At 51.9% G+C, this 16,412-nt stretch overlaps 2 protein-coding genes across 2 annotated transcripts in view; one reads left to right on the plus strand and one right to left on the minus strand.

Moving 5' to 3' along the window:
* The first annotated feature begins 1,813 nt into the window (after positions 1–1,813).
* On the plus strand, positions 1,814–5,247 carry NR2E3 (nuclear receptor subfamily 2 group E member 3). The gene is made up of 8 exons (XM_058811567.1): positions 1,814–1,871; positions 2,885–3,035; positions 3,720–3,823; positions 3,905–4,153; positions 4,242–4,423; positions 4,629–4,860; positions 4,936–5,041; positions 5,115–5,247. The coding sequence occupies exons 1-8, from the start codon at positions 1,814–1,816 to the stop codon at positions 5,245–5,247; spliced, it is 1,215 nt and encodes a 404-aa protein (XP_058667550.1).
* Positions 5,248–8,121: 2,874 nt separating this feature from the next.
* MYO9A (myosin IXA) overlaps positions 8,122–16,412 on the minus strand; it is a 175,817-nt gene continuing 167,526 nt past the window's right edge. Inside the window, exons 38-43 of the mRNA XM_058811168.1 lie at positions 16,026–16,131; positions 15,498–15,629; positions 14,188–14,311; positions 11,096–11,298; positions 10,789–10,931; positions 8,122–10,400 (exon numbers count right to left, since the gene is read on the minus strand). Of these exons, the coding sequence (XP_058667151.1) occupies positions 9,913–10,400; positions 10,789–10,931; positions 11,096–11,298; positions 14,188–14,311; positions 15,498–15,629; positions 16,026–16,131 (1,196 nt within the window). The 3' untranslated portion in view covers positions 8,122–9,912. The remainder of the gene's footprint in view (positions 10,401–10,788; positions 10,932–11,095; positions 11,299–14,187; positions 14,312–15,497; positions 15,630–16,025; positions 16,132–16,412) is intronic.

Raw genomic sequence — 16,412 nt, forward strand, 5'->3', positions numbered from 1 at the left:
CTGTCCCTGGTGCTGGTGGCCCATGTCCCCACGGAAGGGCTGGCACCCGGTATGCCAGGGTTCCTGCATCCTCAGGAGTGTTCCACCCTTGGGTGAGAGGTGTGGAGGCACCCAGGGGCCGGGCAGGGAGGTGACAGCTTGCTCCTTCTGCATTAGCCCAGCGTCATAATTCTGCCGCGGGAGGAGGGGGCGGCCCCTGCCACAGATGGCGGCGGTCAGAGATCTGGGTCAGCACGGGGCTGTGGGTGGGACAGGGCACCCAGGGGAAATGGGGGGTCCCAGGCTGGGAGGGGGCTGGAAGGGCTTGGAGCTGTGGGGCAGGCAGGGATGGGGTCACGGTGCAGGCAGGGATGGAGCAGGGATGGTGCAGGCAGGGATGGGGTCATGGTGCAGGCAGGGATGGAGCAGGGATGGTGCAGGCAGGGATGGGGTCACGGTGCAGGCAGGGATGGAGCAGGGATGGTGCAGGCAGGGATGGGGTCATGGTGCAAGCAAAGATGGTGCCATGGTGCAGGCAGGGATGGAGCCGTGGTGCAGGCAGGGATGGGGTCATGGTGCAGGCAGGGATGGAGCCGTGGTGCAGGCAGGAACGATGATAGAGCCATACAGTCAGGAAAGGTGATGGAATGTCACTGCACGTGGGAACATGGAGCCATGGTGCAGGCAAGGCTGGTAGAGTGAGTCACAGTTCAGACTGTCAAGATGGAGAAACGCTTCAGGCAAAAGGGATGGAAGTAGGCTGTAGGCAGGGGGATGGAGCCATGCTGCAGGCAGGGGGATGCAGGAACGCTGCAGGCAGGGGATGCAGGAACGCTGCAGGCAGGGGGATGGAGCCGCATCAGTCGAGGATGCCGCAGGGGTGATCCCCATGGATCCACTGGAGTCACTGCCGCCAGCCCTCAGCAGGGACCTGCCACCAGGGCCTGTCCCCTGGGACACCTTCAGGGCACCAACACCCCTGAGCCCCTCTGGAAGGGGCACAGCAGGCCGGGACCCCCTGTCCTCAGCCTGGCCCGTGGCTGGGGACAGGCCGGGCCCGTGACGGTGCCACCCGCCACCCCCCTGAGCGGGGCGAGGGGGTTTAGCGGCTAAAGCCCACAAATCCCAAATTGTGCTGCCCTGTCACCGCGAGGGTTTAGCGGTGGTTGCATAACCCCGGGGCCACCTGGCCCCCACCCTGTGCCGTGTCAGCAGCCCCAACATCCGTGGAGGGCCCCGGCCCCGGGAGGGGATGCTGAGGCCCAGCAGGGATCCTACCGAGCATCCCCCCTGCCCTCGCCATCAGGGCCGGTAATTAATTACTTGGGGGCAGGGAAATTACCCCCCTTAATTACCACTTTTCGTTATTCCCCTCTAACCGCCTTAGTGAAGGGCTTATGCGCTTACAGGACCTGGCGGGTCCCAAGGGGAGGACGACGCACACGGGGGGTCCCCAGCCCCGGCCCCATCGCCCTCCTGTGCCGCAATCTCGGCCCCGCAGTGCCGGGGGTGGCAGTGACACAGGGTGACACCTCCACGGCGGCGCGCGGGGGGGTGGCTTGGGTGTCGCGGGGTTTAGGGTTACAGGGCTGGGGCTCAGCACCTTTTTAATTCTTCATCGCGTGGCTGATTGATCCCCCCCCGCCCCGCGCAGACACTAAAGATTAAGAGGGTGACAAAGAGGCGGCTGCTTACACAGCGCCCGCCGCTAAGCCGCCTTGAAGAGAGCAAGGCAGGAGCCCCTCTGGCCGCAGAGCTGCCCGAGCCCCCAGCGCCTGGCTGGAGCCTCCGCGGGGATCCACAGGGACAGACAGACGGACAGGGACAGGCCGGGATGGCTGCGTCCCCGGCGGGGTCGGTGGTGAGCGCCGGGCTGGATGAGAGCCCCACGGGTAAGAGGCGGCGCCGCTGCACCGGGGGTGACTCGGGGGGACACCTGGGGATTTTCTCTGGGGTGGCCGGGCCCCCACTGTGCTCACGCCCCAAGATGCTGGGGCTCGTTTCCGAGTATCCTATGGGATACTTGGAATTCCCATAGTGGTCAATCACCTTGAGGTCCTCCATTGCAGTTTTCATCTGAGATGCCTGGGATCATCAAGGCCTTCTTCTGGATGCCTTTGGTCCCCATCATGGTCCTTCTCTGAGATATCTGAGGGTCCCTATTATGGTTCATCTCCAAGACACTCAGTGTCCCCATCATAGTTGTTTGGGATGTTTGGGTTCTCCATTGCCAACCTTTTCCCGAATGGCTGGGCTTCTCCTCATGGTCCTTATCCCGGATGCCCAGGGTCCCCATCATGGTCCGCTGGGATGCCTGGGCTCTTCAGCTGCCATCCTTCTCCAAGATGCTGAATCCCTATCATGGTCCTTCCCTAGGCCAGGATGCCTGCAGTGCCCGACCCTCTCCATGGTCCTCACTTGTGTTTGTTCTCCAGGATCCCTGAGGTCCCCAGCTATGCCCCTGCTCCAGGATTCCTGGGATCCCCTGTAAAAACCTGGATGCCCTTGGTCCCTGGCCCTTTACCAGGATCCCCACAGTTCCCTGCTGTGATTGTTGTCTGGGGTGTCCCACGTCCCCAGAGCTGTCCCTTCTCCAGGACTCCTCCCATCCCTGATTGCAGCCCTTCTCTGGGATGCCTGGTGTCCCCCTCCCTAAGAACACAGTTTCATCCCTTTTTTAATTTTCAAAATTCCTGTGAGAGCCCATCCTGCATCGCTGGGCTGTGGGAAGATGCTGTACCCTGCGTGGAGTCCCTGAGTTGTCCCCATCCATGTCCCTGGGCTGAACCAGCAGACAGGAGCCACCCCATCTCCAGGCTGCTGGGAGGCAGCAGGGGCTGTGGGTGGGACAAGGGACATTGGGATGCCCAGAGTCAACCCAGATGTGACAGTTCCCCTCCCACAGGGCTGAGCCCAGCCCCTGGGAAGGACCTGAGCCCGGTGCTGCTGTGCAAGGTGTGTGGGGACACCAGCAGTGGGAAGCACTACGGCATCTACGCCTGCAATGGCTGCAGCGGCTTCTTCAAGCGCAGCGTCCGCAGGAAGCTCATCTACAGGTGGGAACAGGGGCAGGGAAATGGGGGGACAGAGGGGCAGCCAGAGGGGCAGGGACGAGAACCAGGGTCCCATGGGCAGACACCATAGAGGAAAGGACACCCCACAGGGCAGGGACCCCAGGAATGGCCACCCAGGGATGCAGGGGATGGACACAGTGGGGCAGGAGTGGGGGAAATGGGCACCTATGAGGGTAGGGACACCCAGCAGAGCAGGGACCCCATGGGATGGGGCACCCAGCAGGGAAGGGATGGATCCTGTGGGACAGGGACACTGCAGATGGACCCAGCAAGACAGGGAGCTTGGGGCAGGCCCCCAGTGGGGTCGGGTACCCTGGGATGGACACTCAGCAGGCCAGGGACCCCAGGGCATGGGCAATGGGTGGGGCAGAGACCCAGGGGGACTTAAAACCACTCAGGGGACAGGCATGCAGGGGGAGAGGCACCTGTGGAGAGGGTGTCCAGAGCCCCCTGATGGGGCCAAAACACCCATCAAAGCAGAGCATTCACTGGGACAGGGCACCCACTGGGGACACAGCACCTCTTGGGGACAGGGCACCCATGGTTGTGGGCACTTGGTGGGTGGAGGGAACCCATGGGGGGAGACATGGTACCAATGGGGGAGGACGCTCCTTGGGGACAGGGGCCACCTCAGGGGCTGCAGCCATGTGCCACCTCTCCCCATAGGTGCCAGGCAGGGACAGGGCTGTGCCCAGTGGACAAGGCTCACCGCAACCAGTGCCAGGCCTGCCGGCTCAAGAAGTGCCTGCAGGCTGGCATGAACAAGGACGGTAAGATGGGAGGGACACACAATGGCAAACAGCAGGGGGGACAGCGGGGTGGCTGGTGCTGATGCCACCTTGTCTGCCCAGCTGTGCAGAATGAGCGCCAGCCCCGCAGCACAGCCCAGGTCCAGCTGGACAGCATCCAGCTGGATGCTGAGCTGCCCCCTGAGCACGTGGCCACCACATGTGAGGTTCCCCCATCAACCTGTCCGGCTCCTCGTGGTCCTGGCGCCACTGTCACCCCGGGTCCCCGAGCACCCACACCGCCCACCAACCATCGCTTCATGGCCAGCCTGATGACGGCCGAGACCTGCGCCAAGCTGGAGCCCGAGGACGGTGGGTGGCTGCCAGTGCAGAGGGGGTGGCTGGGTGGTGGATGTCCCCACGGTGTGGTGACAACCAGTGTCCTCTCCCACCCCTGCAGCTGATGAGACGGTGGATGTGACGGGCAGCGAGCCGGAGCGGGCGGCTGGCGAGTACCAGGTGGCGCCGTACCCGGCAGCCAGCCCCGAAAACATCTACGAGACCTCAGCACGGCTCCTCTTCATGGCTGTGAAATGGGCCAAGAACCTGCCCGTCTTCTCCAACCTGCCCTTCCGTGACCAGGTGGGGTTGGCAATCTCCATGAGGAATTGGGGATCTGCCTATGGGGCAACAGGAACCCCAAAAAATGTAGCAGCCAGTTGGAGCATATCCACAGCATTCTTAGGGTTCCCCTGCAGGTGCTCATCAGCCCAACGAGCTGTGGTGGCTACAGGTCCTGGAGGCTTTGGGGGTAACAGGGGTTTTGGGGCTCTCCCCGCTCTCCCAGGTGATCTTGCTGGAGGAAGCATGGAGTGAGCTGTTCCTGCTCTGTGCCATCCAGTGGTCCATGCCCCTGGAGAGCTGCCCGCTCCTGGCTGTCCCTGAGCCGGGCCCTGGGAAGCTGCTGCCGGCCACCCTGGACGTGCGGGCGCTGCAGGAGACCCTCGGCCGCTTCAAGGCCTTGGCTGTTGACCCCACAGAATTTGCCTGCATGAAGGCCGTAGTGCTCTTCAAACCAGGTGAGGCCACCCCCAGCAGCCACCACTGGCCATCCCCGTGTCCCCCCCCAGCCCGTCACCCCCTTGTCCCTGCAGAGACCCGTGGCCTGAAGGACCCTGAGCAGGTGGAGAACCTGCAGGACCAGTCACAGGTGATGCTGGGCCAGCACAACCGTTCCCACTACCCCGGGCAACCCGTCAGGTACTGCTGTCCCCACCTCCTCAGGGTGCCACCAGGGTGGGACATCCACCCATGGCCACCGCTCCATTCCCAGGTTTGGGAAGCTGCTGCTGCTCCTGCCAGCGCTGCGCTTCATCTCCTCGGAGCGCGTGGAGCTGCTCTTCTTCCGCCGCACCATCGGCAACACCCCCATGGAGAAGCTGCTGTGTGACATGTTCAAGAACTGACTCCCCTTCCCGCTGTCACCTGGCTTGTTTGTCACCCTGCGCTGGCACCCTGTCACCCCCAGCCTGGGGCTCCTCAGCCTGGGCTCTGAAGGTGCCCATGGTCCCATCTCTGGGGCAATGTCCAGGACTGTGGAACGCTGCCACAGCTGGGAGGTGGGAGCAGCTTCCCTGGGGGATGTCCCCAAGTGCGTGCCCAGGGCACTGCCACCACCTCACTGGGTCCATCTCCATGGTGTCCCAAATGCTGAAAGAACCCAGGCAGAGGCACCTTGGCACCATGAGGAGCTACTGCCACCCGGGGGCAGCCTCGGGGACACCAACCCAGGGATGATCCAACCTGGTGTGACACCAGCCAGGGTGACAACAGCCAAAGGTGGTGACACCTGGGGGTGACACCAGACTGACACAGCCTCAGGCTGACCCCAGGCCAGGGCTGACCCTGCACAGGGGTGACCCCAGCCCGGGTGACACGCGGTGACAGACCCTTGTCCCTGCATTCCAGGGTCTCCCACTTGTGTCCCCCGTTTTGTACTCGGAATAAAGAGAGTTTTGCAGCCAGAGTCCCTGTGCCAATGACTTGGGTCCCCTTGCATGGGGGACTGGGGGGACCAGCTGAGTGTTAATAACCCAAATAGGAATAAATAAAAATCAATAATCTGAATATAAGTACCTTGAAAAGAAATTATCTGAACAGAAATAAACTAAATATAAGTAAAATTAGTATAAATAATCTGAATTAAATAACCAATATAAGGAAGATAGTAGAAAAATAGGAATAAAAATAAAATGAAAATAAATGACCTGAAATTATCTGAATATAAAATAAATATAAATAACGTTTGAAAATATTAGATTAGAAAGAATCTGAACAAAATAATTTAAATAGAAATGTAACGAAACTAAATAAACTGAAATACTCTGAATAGAAAATAACTGAAAAAACTATCTTAATTTAAGTAGATTAGTATGAATAATCTGACTAGATAAAATGGGAATTAAATAGTAAAAAACACAAATAAAATGAAATTAAATAATCTTAATAGAATCAAATGCATGTAAATTATAGCAATATAAATAGCTGCTTTGAAGTCTCCTTAAATAGTCTGAATAGAAAGAAAATAAAACTAAATAATCTGAAATAATATCAATAGAAATAAATTGAGAATAAACAAACTGCATATTAATAAGAGAACCATAATGAATCTCATTAGAAATCAACTGAATTAAATTATGCGGACAGAATTAAAATGAAATAATCTGAATAGAAATGAATTGAAAATAAAATAAGTCGTCTGAATATTAACAGTCTACCTAAAACTAATCTATAGAAATAATCTGAATAATCCAATAGAAATAATTGGAAATTATCTGAATGCAGAAAAATTGAAAAATTGTCCAAATATAAGTCAAATAAAAATTATCTGATTAAAATATTTTGTATATAAAGAATCTGTATATACAAAAATAAAACCAATGTGAATAACCACTAAAATAGAAACTCTGTGCACATAAATAATGAGAATGTGAACAAGCAGCATCAAACAATCCAAAGGGAAGTGATCTGGAGCCCTGGCTCTCCATCCCAGCTCCTCCATCCCCATGACTGGGATTGGGAAAATCCACAACTTCTCAACCCCATGGAACAAATGGAGCAAGCCCCAGAGCCCCGGGACACGGGCAGGGGGTGGCAGGAACGATGTCCCACTGGGAATTGTTGGCCTTTGCAGAATGACACTTTTATTTGTCCGTTTTTGTCAGTTTGTACAAGGTTCCGAGCGCGGGCGACGCGGGATAATATATCCTCTTACATACACACTCTGTTTAGTTTACAAGCAGCGACTTTATAAATTACTTAGAAAACTTTCCGTGAAAAATAACAATAATTCCCCTCGCAGCCCTCCAGTAGTCAGTACATTCAGCCCTCTGGAAACCCTCTGGGACCCAAATCCTGCCGGGGAAGGGCTGGGAAGGAGCGGGGGAGCTGCCGGGGAAGGGGAGCCTGGAACGCGCCACTGTCCCTCCGGTCCTGCTCACTCCTGCCACAGCTGGATTTTATATATGGATATATTCCTTTTACATGTGTTTTTCTTTGTGCATATAACCACAAATACATTATATATATATAAAGAAACATATTTTCTATATATTCTATATATATTCCATACATTTATCTATGTCAAGAAGTTTGTTTTTTAATATATTTTCCCTACATTCCACACATTTTTAAATATATGAAGAAATAGAGAGAAAATATATTTCTTTATATATACTATATATTTCCTTTATATATTTCTTTACAGAGAAATACACTCTTTATATAAAGAAATATATAAATATATGTGAAGAAACATATATAAACATACATATTAAACATATATTAAAATATGTTTAAATCATATAACATTTAATATGTTTCTACATAGAGAAGAAATACATTAAAATATATATAAAGTAATAAATATTCTTTACATATAGTACATATCTCCTTTATATATACTTCCTTATATATAGAAATATGTAATATATATACATAAGGAAATATATAATTAATTTCCTTTATATACTTCTTTATACATAAATATATAAGCATATATAAAGAAATATGTATTCTTTATATATAGAATATCTTATATATTTATATATAAATATGTACTATATATAAGAAATAGAAAATACATAAATGCATTTAGTCTTAATATTCTTTTATGTATTTTTTAATTACACAGAGAATATTTATCCTTTTGTGTGCATATTTTCTTTATATATAGAATATATATATTATTATATATGTTCTTTATATATATAAATATCACTTAAATATATTTTCCTTATATAGAGATTAAATATATATAAGGAAAATAAATATATCCCGAAAGAAATTAGATCCATAGACATATATATACACACACACATATATACATACATAAATACACACACATGTATATGTGTGTGTTTATGTATATATATATGTATTTATGTGTATATATATGTATATATACATATATATTTGCCCCAGTCAGATGTGACATCCCTGCTCTCATCCCACAGGGATGAGAAACCTGAGGATGAGGCTGGACCCTTCACTCATGCCCAGGATCTCCTCCCCTGGCCATTTTAAGGGCAATTCTGGGGTTTTCAGCTCAAGAGGCTCAGAAGGCTGGATTGGCACCGAGCGCTCGCAGCAATCCCAGCTCCCAGGGAATCTGGGACGGCTCCCCAGGAGTTTCCACTGTTGTGGTCACCAGCTGTCTCCCCAGTGCACCCATGTCTGTCCCCAAAGCTCTGTTTTCCCCTCTGGGACAGGGAAAATCCCATTTTCCCCCATGGATGGGGTGATTGACTTGCTCTTGCCCCACTCCCAGGACGCAGCGCCGAGGCCGATGCTGTTCCCACTCTCCCTGCAGCATCTGTCACTTCCCCCGTTGGAAAAAAATTAAAGATAACATGAAAAAAAGTCAAATTTCAAATATCAAATAAAAAATTACCCCAATAAATAAACCATCCCTGGAAAGGGCAGGGGGAGAGGGGACCGTGGAGCAGCTCAGCCAAATCCAGTCACGCCGGGAAAAGACAAAACACTCAGGAAAACTCAATTTTTTGCTATTTCCCCCATTTTTTGTGGCATTTCAGGAAAGGATAAGCCCCAGCCCACCTAGGAGGACAGATCCAGCCTCTGTAAATTAATTATTGCCCTGGGGCTCCTGATTTTGCCTTTCCAGAGGTTTTCTGGTACCTGGAGCTTCTCCAGGTGCCACTGAAGGTGATGATGATACTGGGGAAGGATTACAAGCTGAGAAGCTGAGTCAGTAACTAGCATCATTAATTAGTCCTATGATGGGTTATGATGGTATAATTACACCTCAAGGGATTTCCTGCTGAGATTAATAAAACTCCATGTTTTATTGAGTGATGGCTAGTGACACCAGTGGGGACACCAAGGATGGCTCAGCCAACTGCTCCCCTCCTCTCCCACTCAAAAATAATAATAACAATAATAATAATAATAATAATAATAGTAAAAAAAAAAAAAAAGAAGTTCTGGGGAAAAATAAAGAATTAAAAAAATATATATTTACACAAAACTCCAGGAACCAGCATATAAACAAATATCGCTTCAAGTAGTCCTCGATTATTATTAATTATTATTATTTTTTAATACTGATGATCTCGAAAAGACTAAAATAAAAAAAAAAAAAGGAAAGACAGTTAGGTCTCGTTAAAAAAACAAAAAAACCAAAGGGAAAAGGTGATTTTTGGCAGGTTTAAACACTTTTCCATGCACTTGGCATTGGCGTGGATGAGGTGGTTAAAGCGCGGAGGGCTGGGCTGCAGTGGAGCAGCTCGGGATGCTCCCGTGGGATTGTGAGGCTGGGTTTGCTCCCACCAGCAGCGATGGCGATTCGGCACAAGGATTTGGCGGCGGGTGCTCCCAGATGTGGGATGCTCCGAGGGGAAGGGCCAGGAGCGGTCACTGCCTCCCATCCCCAGCCACCCCCGGCCACCCAAAGGTCTCAACTCCCCTAAATCATTAAGGCCACCGTTAAAACCGTTGCCTCCCGGCCTTTTTAATTAAGAATTCATCTCCTGGCGTTAACGAGGAAGCCATCAGAGCTCTGCCAATGGGGAGGATGCCCTGGCATGGACACGGCTCCAGGGTGGAGCATCTCAGACCATGAACTCGTTGCTCCCCAGGAGGACAAGGGGTTGGGCGGCGGCGCAATCGGCCTCAGGGTTCCTCTTGCGCCCCCCTCCAGGCCCCCCGTCCGGGGGCTCTTTGGTTTTTGGGGGGGAAGATTTCACACTCTTCAGTTTCTGTTTGCCCTTCTCTGGGTTGAAGGTCCCGCGCGTGGTGAACTGCGGCCGGTCCTCGGGACAATGGAGAGGCCCCGGCAGGCCCTCGGGGCTCGCCCGGCTCTCGGGGGGCTCGCCATGGTGTCCCCCTGCCCGGTAGAAAGGAGATTTGGAGTACATCTGGAAGCGCTTCCGGGGCAGGTGGGGCAAGCAGGAGGTGGATGACTGGGAGGAGGAGGAGGAGGAGGAGATGGGGGTGTCGGTCGGCTCCGCCGGGTCCAGCCGCATCCTGGGGTGCCGTCGCAGCCGGCTCGGCCCCTCGGCCTTGGCAGGGCGCAGGGAGCTAAGTGCTACACTTCTCTCTGCAGGGGCGGGAGGAACAGATGGTCAGCACCCACACACCACCCAGTATCCTACCGCCCCGCTCCCTGGGGACACAGGCCATTGAAGCCAGGACACCATATCTCAGTGGGGGCAGCATCACCCCGGATGATGTGGCAGTGCTGGAAAAATGCTCACCTCCCCACCAATCCTGGCTGCTCCCACACATCCCCAGGGCCATGTGCTTGAACTCTTAACCTCTGTCACTGCATGCATTTAAACTGTCGACTTTAAATAAACTTGAAAATCCCAAGTGACCCTTCCCAAAGCAACAGAAAAATATGGTGGAAGGTGTCCCTGCCCATGGCCTTTGAAGGTGCCTTCCAACCCAAACCACTCCATGATAAACCCAAGAACACCTGGATTTACCTGAGCGATCGGAGATGGCTCCTTCGGAGTCAAAGTTCAGATTTTCGGAGCTGTCAGCTGTGCCAATGGAGGCTTCGGACTCGAGGGTTTCATCGTCGGAGGCGCGGGGCTCCAGTGTCAGCATCTCAAATGTCAGCTCCTCCCTGCAAAGCCAACCCAGCCCCACTGAATCAACGGGACCAAAAAGGTGGAGAGGAGAAAGGGGTGCACATGCACTGAGGGATCGTGGAGGGGTGGAGGTCTGCAGTTATCAACCACATGACATCCAGAGGCTGGGGACATGGCTTGGACCCTCGGCCAGACTCACTTTTCCTTCTGCAGGCTCTCGATCTGCTCAGTCAGCACCTTCTCCTCCTGCTGCATGGCCACCTGCTGCTGCTCTGTCACTTCCATCTCCATGGCGTCCTCGCTGCTCAGGGTCTCCTCAGGGACGTCCGTCACCGAGGGCAAGCGGCCGGTGACAGGGGACGCGGGGCTGGGGAAGGCGCCGCGCCGCACACGCCCTTTGCCCTGAAGAGAGACAAAGGTGTCACCACCACAGCCGAGGGGATGTGGCAAACACTCAGGTGCCAACGACACTGCTCTCCCAAGGAGTGAAGAAGAAGGCCCCAGGCATTGGTCCTCAGTGTGCCGCCGCCGGACGCACCCCGGGCCCTCAGGCTGGGAGAAGTACCAGAAGGACTCAACACACTGGAGGGGCTGGGGATGGAGGTGGTGAGGAAGACAGTGGTGAGGATGATGCTGATGGACCAAGTGCAACTTGGTCCAGGTCCAAGCAAGCCCAGCTAGCACCAGGCTGGGGTCCCACAAAGCCCACAGCTTGCACGATGGGAAGCTTGATGGTGGCTTTGGGTGGGAGCATCACCAAGGCTTTGATTTCAGGGCACCTGATAAAACCCATTTTATCCTTGGATCAAGTCTCACATCATTCCCTCATCCACCCTTGGTATTTCCTGAGCATCACAAGGGTCTCACTGACCCCTTCAGCAAACAGGAACTCCCACCTAATTATGTTGTCCATGCCATGCCATGTCTCATCTAGAGGAGATCCAGAACCAGGACCACCTCCAGTGGTCCATTGATCCAATCCAATCCAGTGATCCAATCAATGTGGATCTCTGTGCCCACAGTTGAACTCACTCTGATCTAATGCAGCTCTGAAGAACTATCTCATTTTTTAAATACTGAAACTGAAAACAAAACAGGATGCACATGGTGGTGGTAGAGGTGGAGAGATATAATATGCAACTGTTTTAATCTTCTGGGGACCAGCTCTACAGATCTGCTCCATGGAGCAGAGGAAAATGGAGGATTCTTGGAGATGAGGGACATGGCAGATATTGAACAGCTTTTATCTGAACTGTTATCATGACCAGACTTCTCATCTCCTACATTCCAGATCCTGACACGACCAGGACTAGGAGATGTCCATCACCCTGCCCAACCCTGACAACCATCACCCAGGAAGAACCTGCATCTCCTTGGGTTTGAAGAGCCTGTTGCAGCTCAGTTTTGCTTCCCCTATTTAACCCCCACAACTGTAGCATCCCTGGCTCTTCCTGACAACCCATGTGCTCAGAGAAGATTTTCAGGATAAGGGATCCTCCCTTTTTCTATTTAAAAGCCAGATTTTCTCAATTTTAACCCTTTCATCTTTTAACGCCACATCTCAGAGATCTTTCTTTGTCAGCAAAGCCTCTCCTGTGCCCCGGTGTTCTTCTGATGACACTTTTCACGTGGGCTCCTGAGCTGAAGCACAGCTCCCTGAATCCTATTAGCCAAAAGCCCCCAGATCCCAAAGATCCCACTGCCTCGTGGAGTTAAGCCCCTGAGAAATGCTGTGCTCAGGGGAGCAGAGCTCAAATTTTGCTCTTCTCCACCTCCTGACACTCATGGATGTGGAAGAATGGGGGGAACCTGAGGGAGCTTTCATCATGGACTGAGCTGGTTAGGAAAGGAAACAGCCCTATGAACATTCCCAAAATCCTGCAGCTGCTTTTCTTGCCTGTCACAATCTCACAGAACTCAAACTCAAGCTGGGATGGAGTTAGGGAATACAGGACTTGCTGGACTCCTCCTCATTCAAACCTGGACGTCCTGACCTTGTGCTCAGGGTGGTGGTGCTCCTCCTCCACAAAGGTGGAGGAGACCTTTGGATGCCTCGTGGTCTCCAAGGCATCCAAGCTGAGGGTTTTATTCACCATCTTCAGAAACAGCAGCGCTGTGAAAGCAACTTGATGCTGAAACGCATCCTGAGCGAGGAGAAATCGAGGTGGGAAGGGAAGGGATGAGTCAAGCAAAGTAAAAAAGAGGGAAGCACAGGATGGAAAAAGGAAATAAAATAGAAAATTAAAGTAAGGAGGAAGGGAAGAGAGGTGGGGAGCGTATTTCTGAGGAGCTGCGTGCAGGGATGGCCGAGTGCCAGCCCCAAACCCCTGTGCTGGGGGGCCCTGCTGGAGGAACGGCGGCTCCGAGGCGCGGTGGGACAATGGCCGGTGGGACAGAGCTGGAATGAGCGACGGTGACACACAACGAGGGACGCGGCACTGCCGTGATACATACCGGGATTGAACTGCGGGTTATGCTCATAAATCTAACTGCAATTAGTACGGGCTTCTGGATTGGAGAGGAGATGAAAAGGAAAGCAGAAGGTTAGAGTGCACATGCCGCCGCCCCTCCAAAAACCCGCTTTGCTCACTTTGAGGTTTTTTTTTTGTTAACTGAGATGAGTGGGGCAGCTCTGCAGCACCACCTACTCAATCTTGGGCAGCCCCTGCTTGGATTTCATCCCCAAAAAGCAGAAGTAACGTGTCCCTGAGCATCACAGGGGGCAGGTCCAAGCAGAGGGGGTCCAAGCTTGGCTCCTCAGCCCAAGCCTGTGCTGATGGTGCTGCAGCAGGTCCGTCCCTCTCCCGCAGCCCAACAAGCCAAGCACAGGTGCATCCACAGCCTGCCAGCCCCCTGCAAGCACGGAAGCTCAATGAGATGGGTTTGAGGCTCCCAAAAAGGCAGTGCGGGAGCAGGGAGAGCCTTTGGGCAATTCATTTTGGGTTCAGATAATGTGACTGAGCACAAAAAACAATGGTCCAGGTCACCCATGGGGTGATGTTGAGCCGGTCACTGAAAGGCTTGACTCAACTCAGGACCAAACAAGCTCAAATGAAGGTGGAAATGCTGATCAGGAACATCTGAGCAGGAGCGACAATGTTTCCATGGACTGTTCCCACCTCCTGCAAAGGTGAGGAGCCACCACAGGGCTGAGGGTCCCTGTCCTGGTGGAGATGGTGTGGGAGTCTGTGAGAGGTTTGGGAGGCTGGAATAAGCAGGAGAAGATTAGGTAGGGTGGCTTCAGGGGCAAGGAGAGGACAGGAGAGGACAGAGAGGGCTCTGGCATCTCACCATGGATCTGCGGATCAGGGAGAGGCGGCTCTTGGCCTTGTTCTCTGCAAACTCCAGGCTGTTGATGTCTTTGAGCCGAGCCTTGTACTTGTTCATCTGCTCGATGACAATTAACTCCACACAACTAAGGAAGAAAAAACCCAAAAGAAGACAAAATGGGAGGAGGAAGGCCATTTGATCTGAGCTGCTCTGTCTTGTCTTGGCTTATCCTTCAACAGGATTTTGTGGTAGCTTCTTCCTTAGTTGCAGCACATTCTCTCGTTTTATTATGGAAAGGAAAGGATTATTTGGAAGATCTGCCCTGATGGAAGAGCACAGAGGAGAAACTTCAGCTGGAAGCCAGAGGGTGGTGAGAATTCTCCTAAAAAGAGTGATCACAGGCCAGGGATGGATTGAGGAACAGCATACAGATATTAAATTTGGACAAGGATCCCACCAGAGAAATCTACCCCGCTTGGAAGAGGGAGTGGTGGAACACAAACCTGGAGAAGGCAGGTTGACTCCAACTCCCTTGCACACAGTAACTGCAGCAGCTTGTGCAACTGAACTGATGGTTTAATGTTGCCAGGAGGGTGTTTGGGGAAAAACACAGTCTTTTCCTTGAAATAAAATGAGAGGATGTGCTGGAGCTGAAGCGTGAGGGAGAAGCTACAATGAAATCCTGTTAAAGGACAGATGTTCCTGCCAGCTGGGTATTTAAACATGTTCTGGTCTTCAACAATTTTAATACTTCCTGGAGGTAAAACTACCCCTTTCAGAAGCCTAGACCTTCACTGGAGGGTTTTCATTATTGTAATTGACTCCACTATCTATTTTAACACCTACTTAGTATGAGCCAAACCAAATCTGGGCAAGCACTTCACTTTTTCTCTGTAAAACCTTTTCAGTTATGGCAAACACCATAAATAAATCTAAATATATTAATATCACTATTGCTGCAGACCAAACAACTCAGCTCCTTCAGTAAAAAAGCCAAAATCAAGTAATCAAGATCTGCTTGCCAAAAATGAACTGCATTAACTATAAAACCATGTCAGCACAAGCTCCACCTTTTCCTGCCAGGCAGGAACAAAAGCTTATCCACTCTTGGGGATCCTCCATCACTTAAAAATCCTCATTTAACAACTTCTTGGGGATTGAGAGGATTTGAAATATCTTTATGCAGATGCATTTAGATGCATAAATTACTATGTGTTTGTCCCTTTGTGCCAAAGCTCTCACTTTCTGAGCCGTTTGACCATCCTAGGGGTTACCAAGATGTGAATGGTGATGTGGTGGTGGAGCCAGCTCACCCAGCCCCAGGCTCTTACGTGGTGGTTTTGCTGATGTCCTGAACACTCTGCAGAGGGTCTGTGGTGTCAGGGCAGCGGAGGATGCAGGGGGCAAACACAATGGCCAGGGCATTGGCTGACATGCGGTTGGTCTCTTCTTGGAGGGCAATCCTGAAAAAACAAATTCAGAGAGAAGTCAGAGGTGGAGGCACCTCCACTGCACTTCTTGCACGTGGTCATGGCTGAAGAGAGGAGATGATATTTCTATGGTGTAATCTTGCTTTGAGGGAGAAAGACAATCCTCAAGACATCTCAGATATTCCCAAGGCAATAACCAGCCCTTTCCAGCCAAAAACATGTCCCTGCAGCAGTGAGAGGCACCTCAGGGCTGTAGGAACTAAAGTGACCAGAGCACAGCAGAGGTCACTCATCAACACAACATCCCTTGGACAAACAGCTCCATGGCCACCTCCTGGGAGACAGGGTGGATGCAAAAGCCTCAGATGCTGTGGTGGAAAGGACACCTGACCATGGTCCTTTGCCTGAAGGTGCCCAGGCCCAGCATACCTGACCAGGTGGAAGATGAGGCGCTCCAGGGTGCTGAGGTGGGTGCGGGAGAGCTGGTCGATGACCGAGTACACCCCACGCACTGTCTCCTTCCTCTCCTGGAGCCCTGTGGAGAAACCACCAGCACTTAGGGGCAGCTCCTACTTCTTCCTCTTATTTAAAATGGTACTTCTTAACACTTAATGTTACTACTTAAGAGACAGAACTTTGGGGCTGAAATTAGCTGAACCATGATGCAAAAGGCACCAAAATGAGACCAAAATGCCTGAGATTTTGCATAAAAACCCCTTTATAACCAAAAAATCAGACTTTGCAACCAGGTAAACACAATTTGGCAAAACCAGCTGGTTTGGCCCCAAAAAGTGAATGAAAAGCTTGGCACTCAGA

This window comes from Ammospiza caudacuta, chromosome 10 (genome assembly GCF_027887145.1).
Source record: "Ammospiza caudacuta isolate bAmmCau1 chromosome 10, bAmmCau1.pri, whole genome shotgun sequence".
In the NCBI taxonomy this organism is placed as follows: Eukaryota; Metazoa; Chordata; class Aves; order Passeriformes; family Passerellidae; genus Ammospiza; species Ammospiza caudacuta.

Coding starts and splice junctions, on each gene's coding strand:
- NR2E3 (XM_058811567.1), top strand. CDS start 1,814: ATGGCTGCGTCCCCGGCGGGGTCGGTGGTGAGCGCCGGGCTGGATGAG. Junction 4,154..4,241: donor CAAGCTGGAGCCCGAGGACG/GTGGGTGGCTGC, acceptor CCACCCCTGCAG/CTGATGAGACGGTGGATGTG. Junction 4,424..4,628: donor ACCTGCCCTTCCGTGACCAG/GTGGGGTTGGCA, acceptor CCGCTCTCCCAG/GTGATCTTGCTGGAGGAAGC.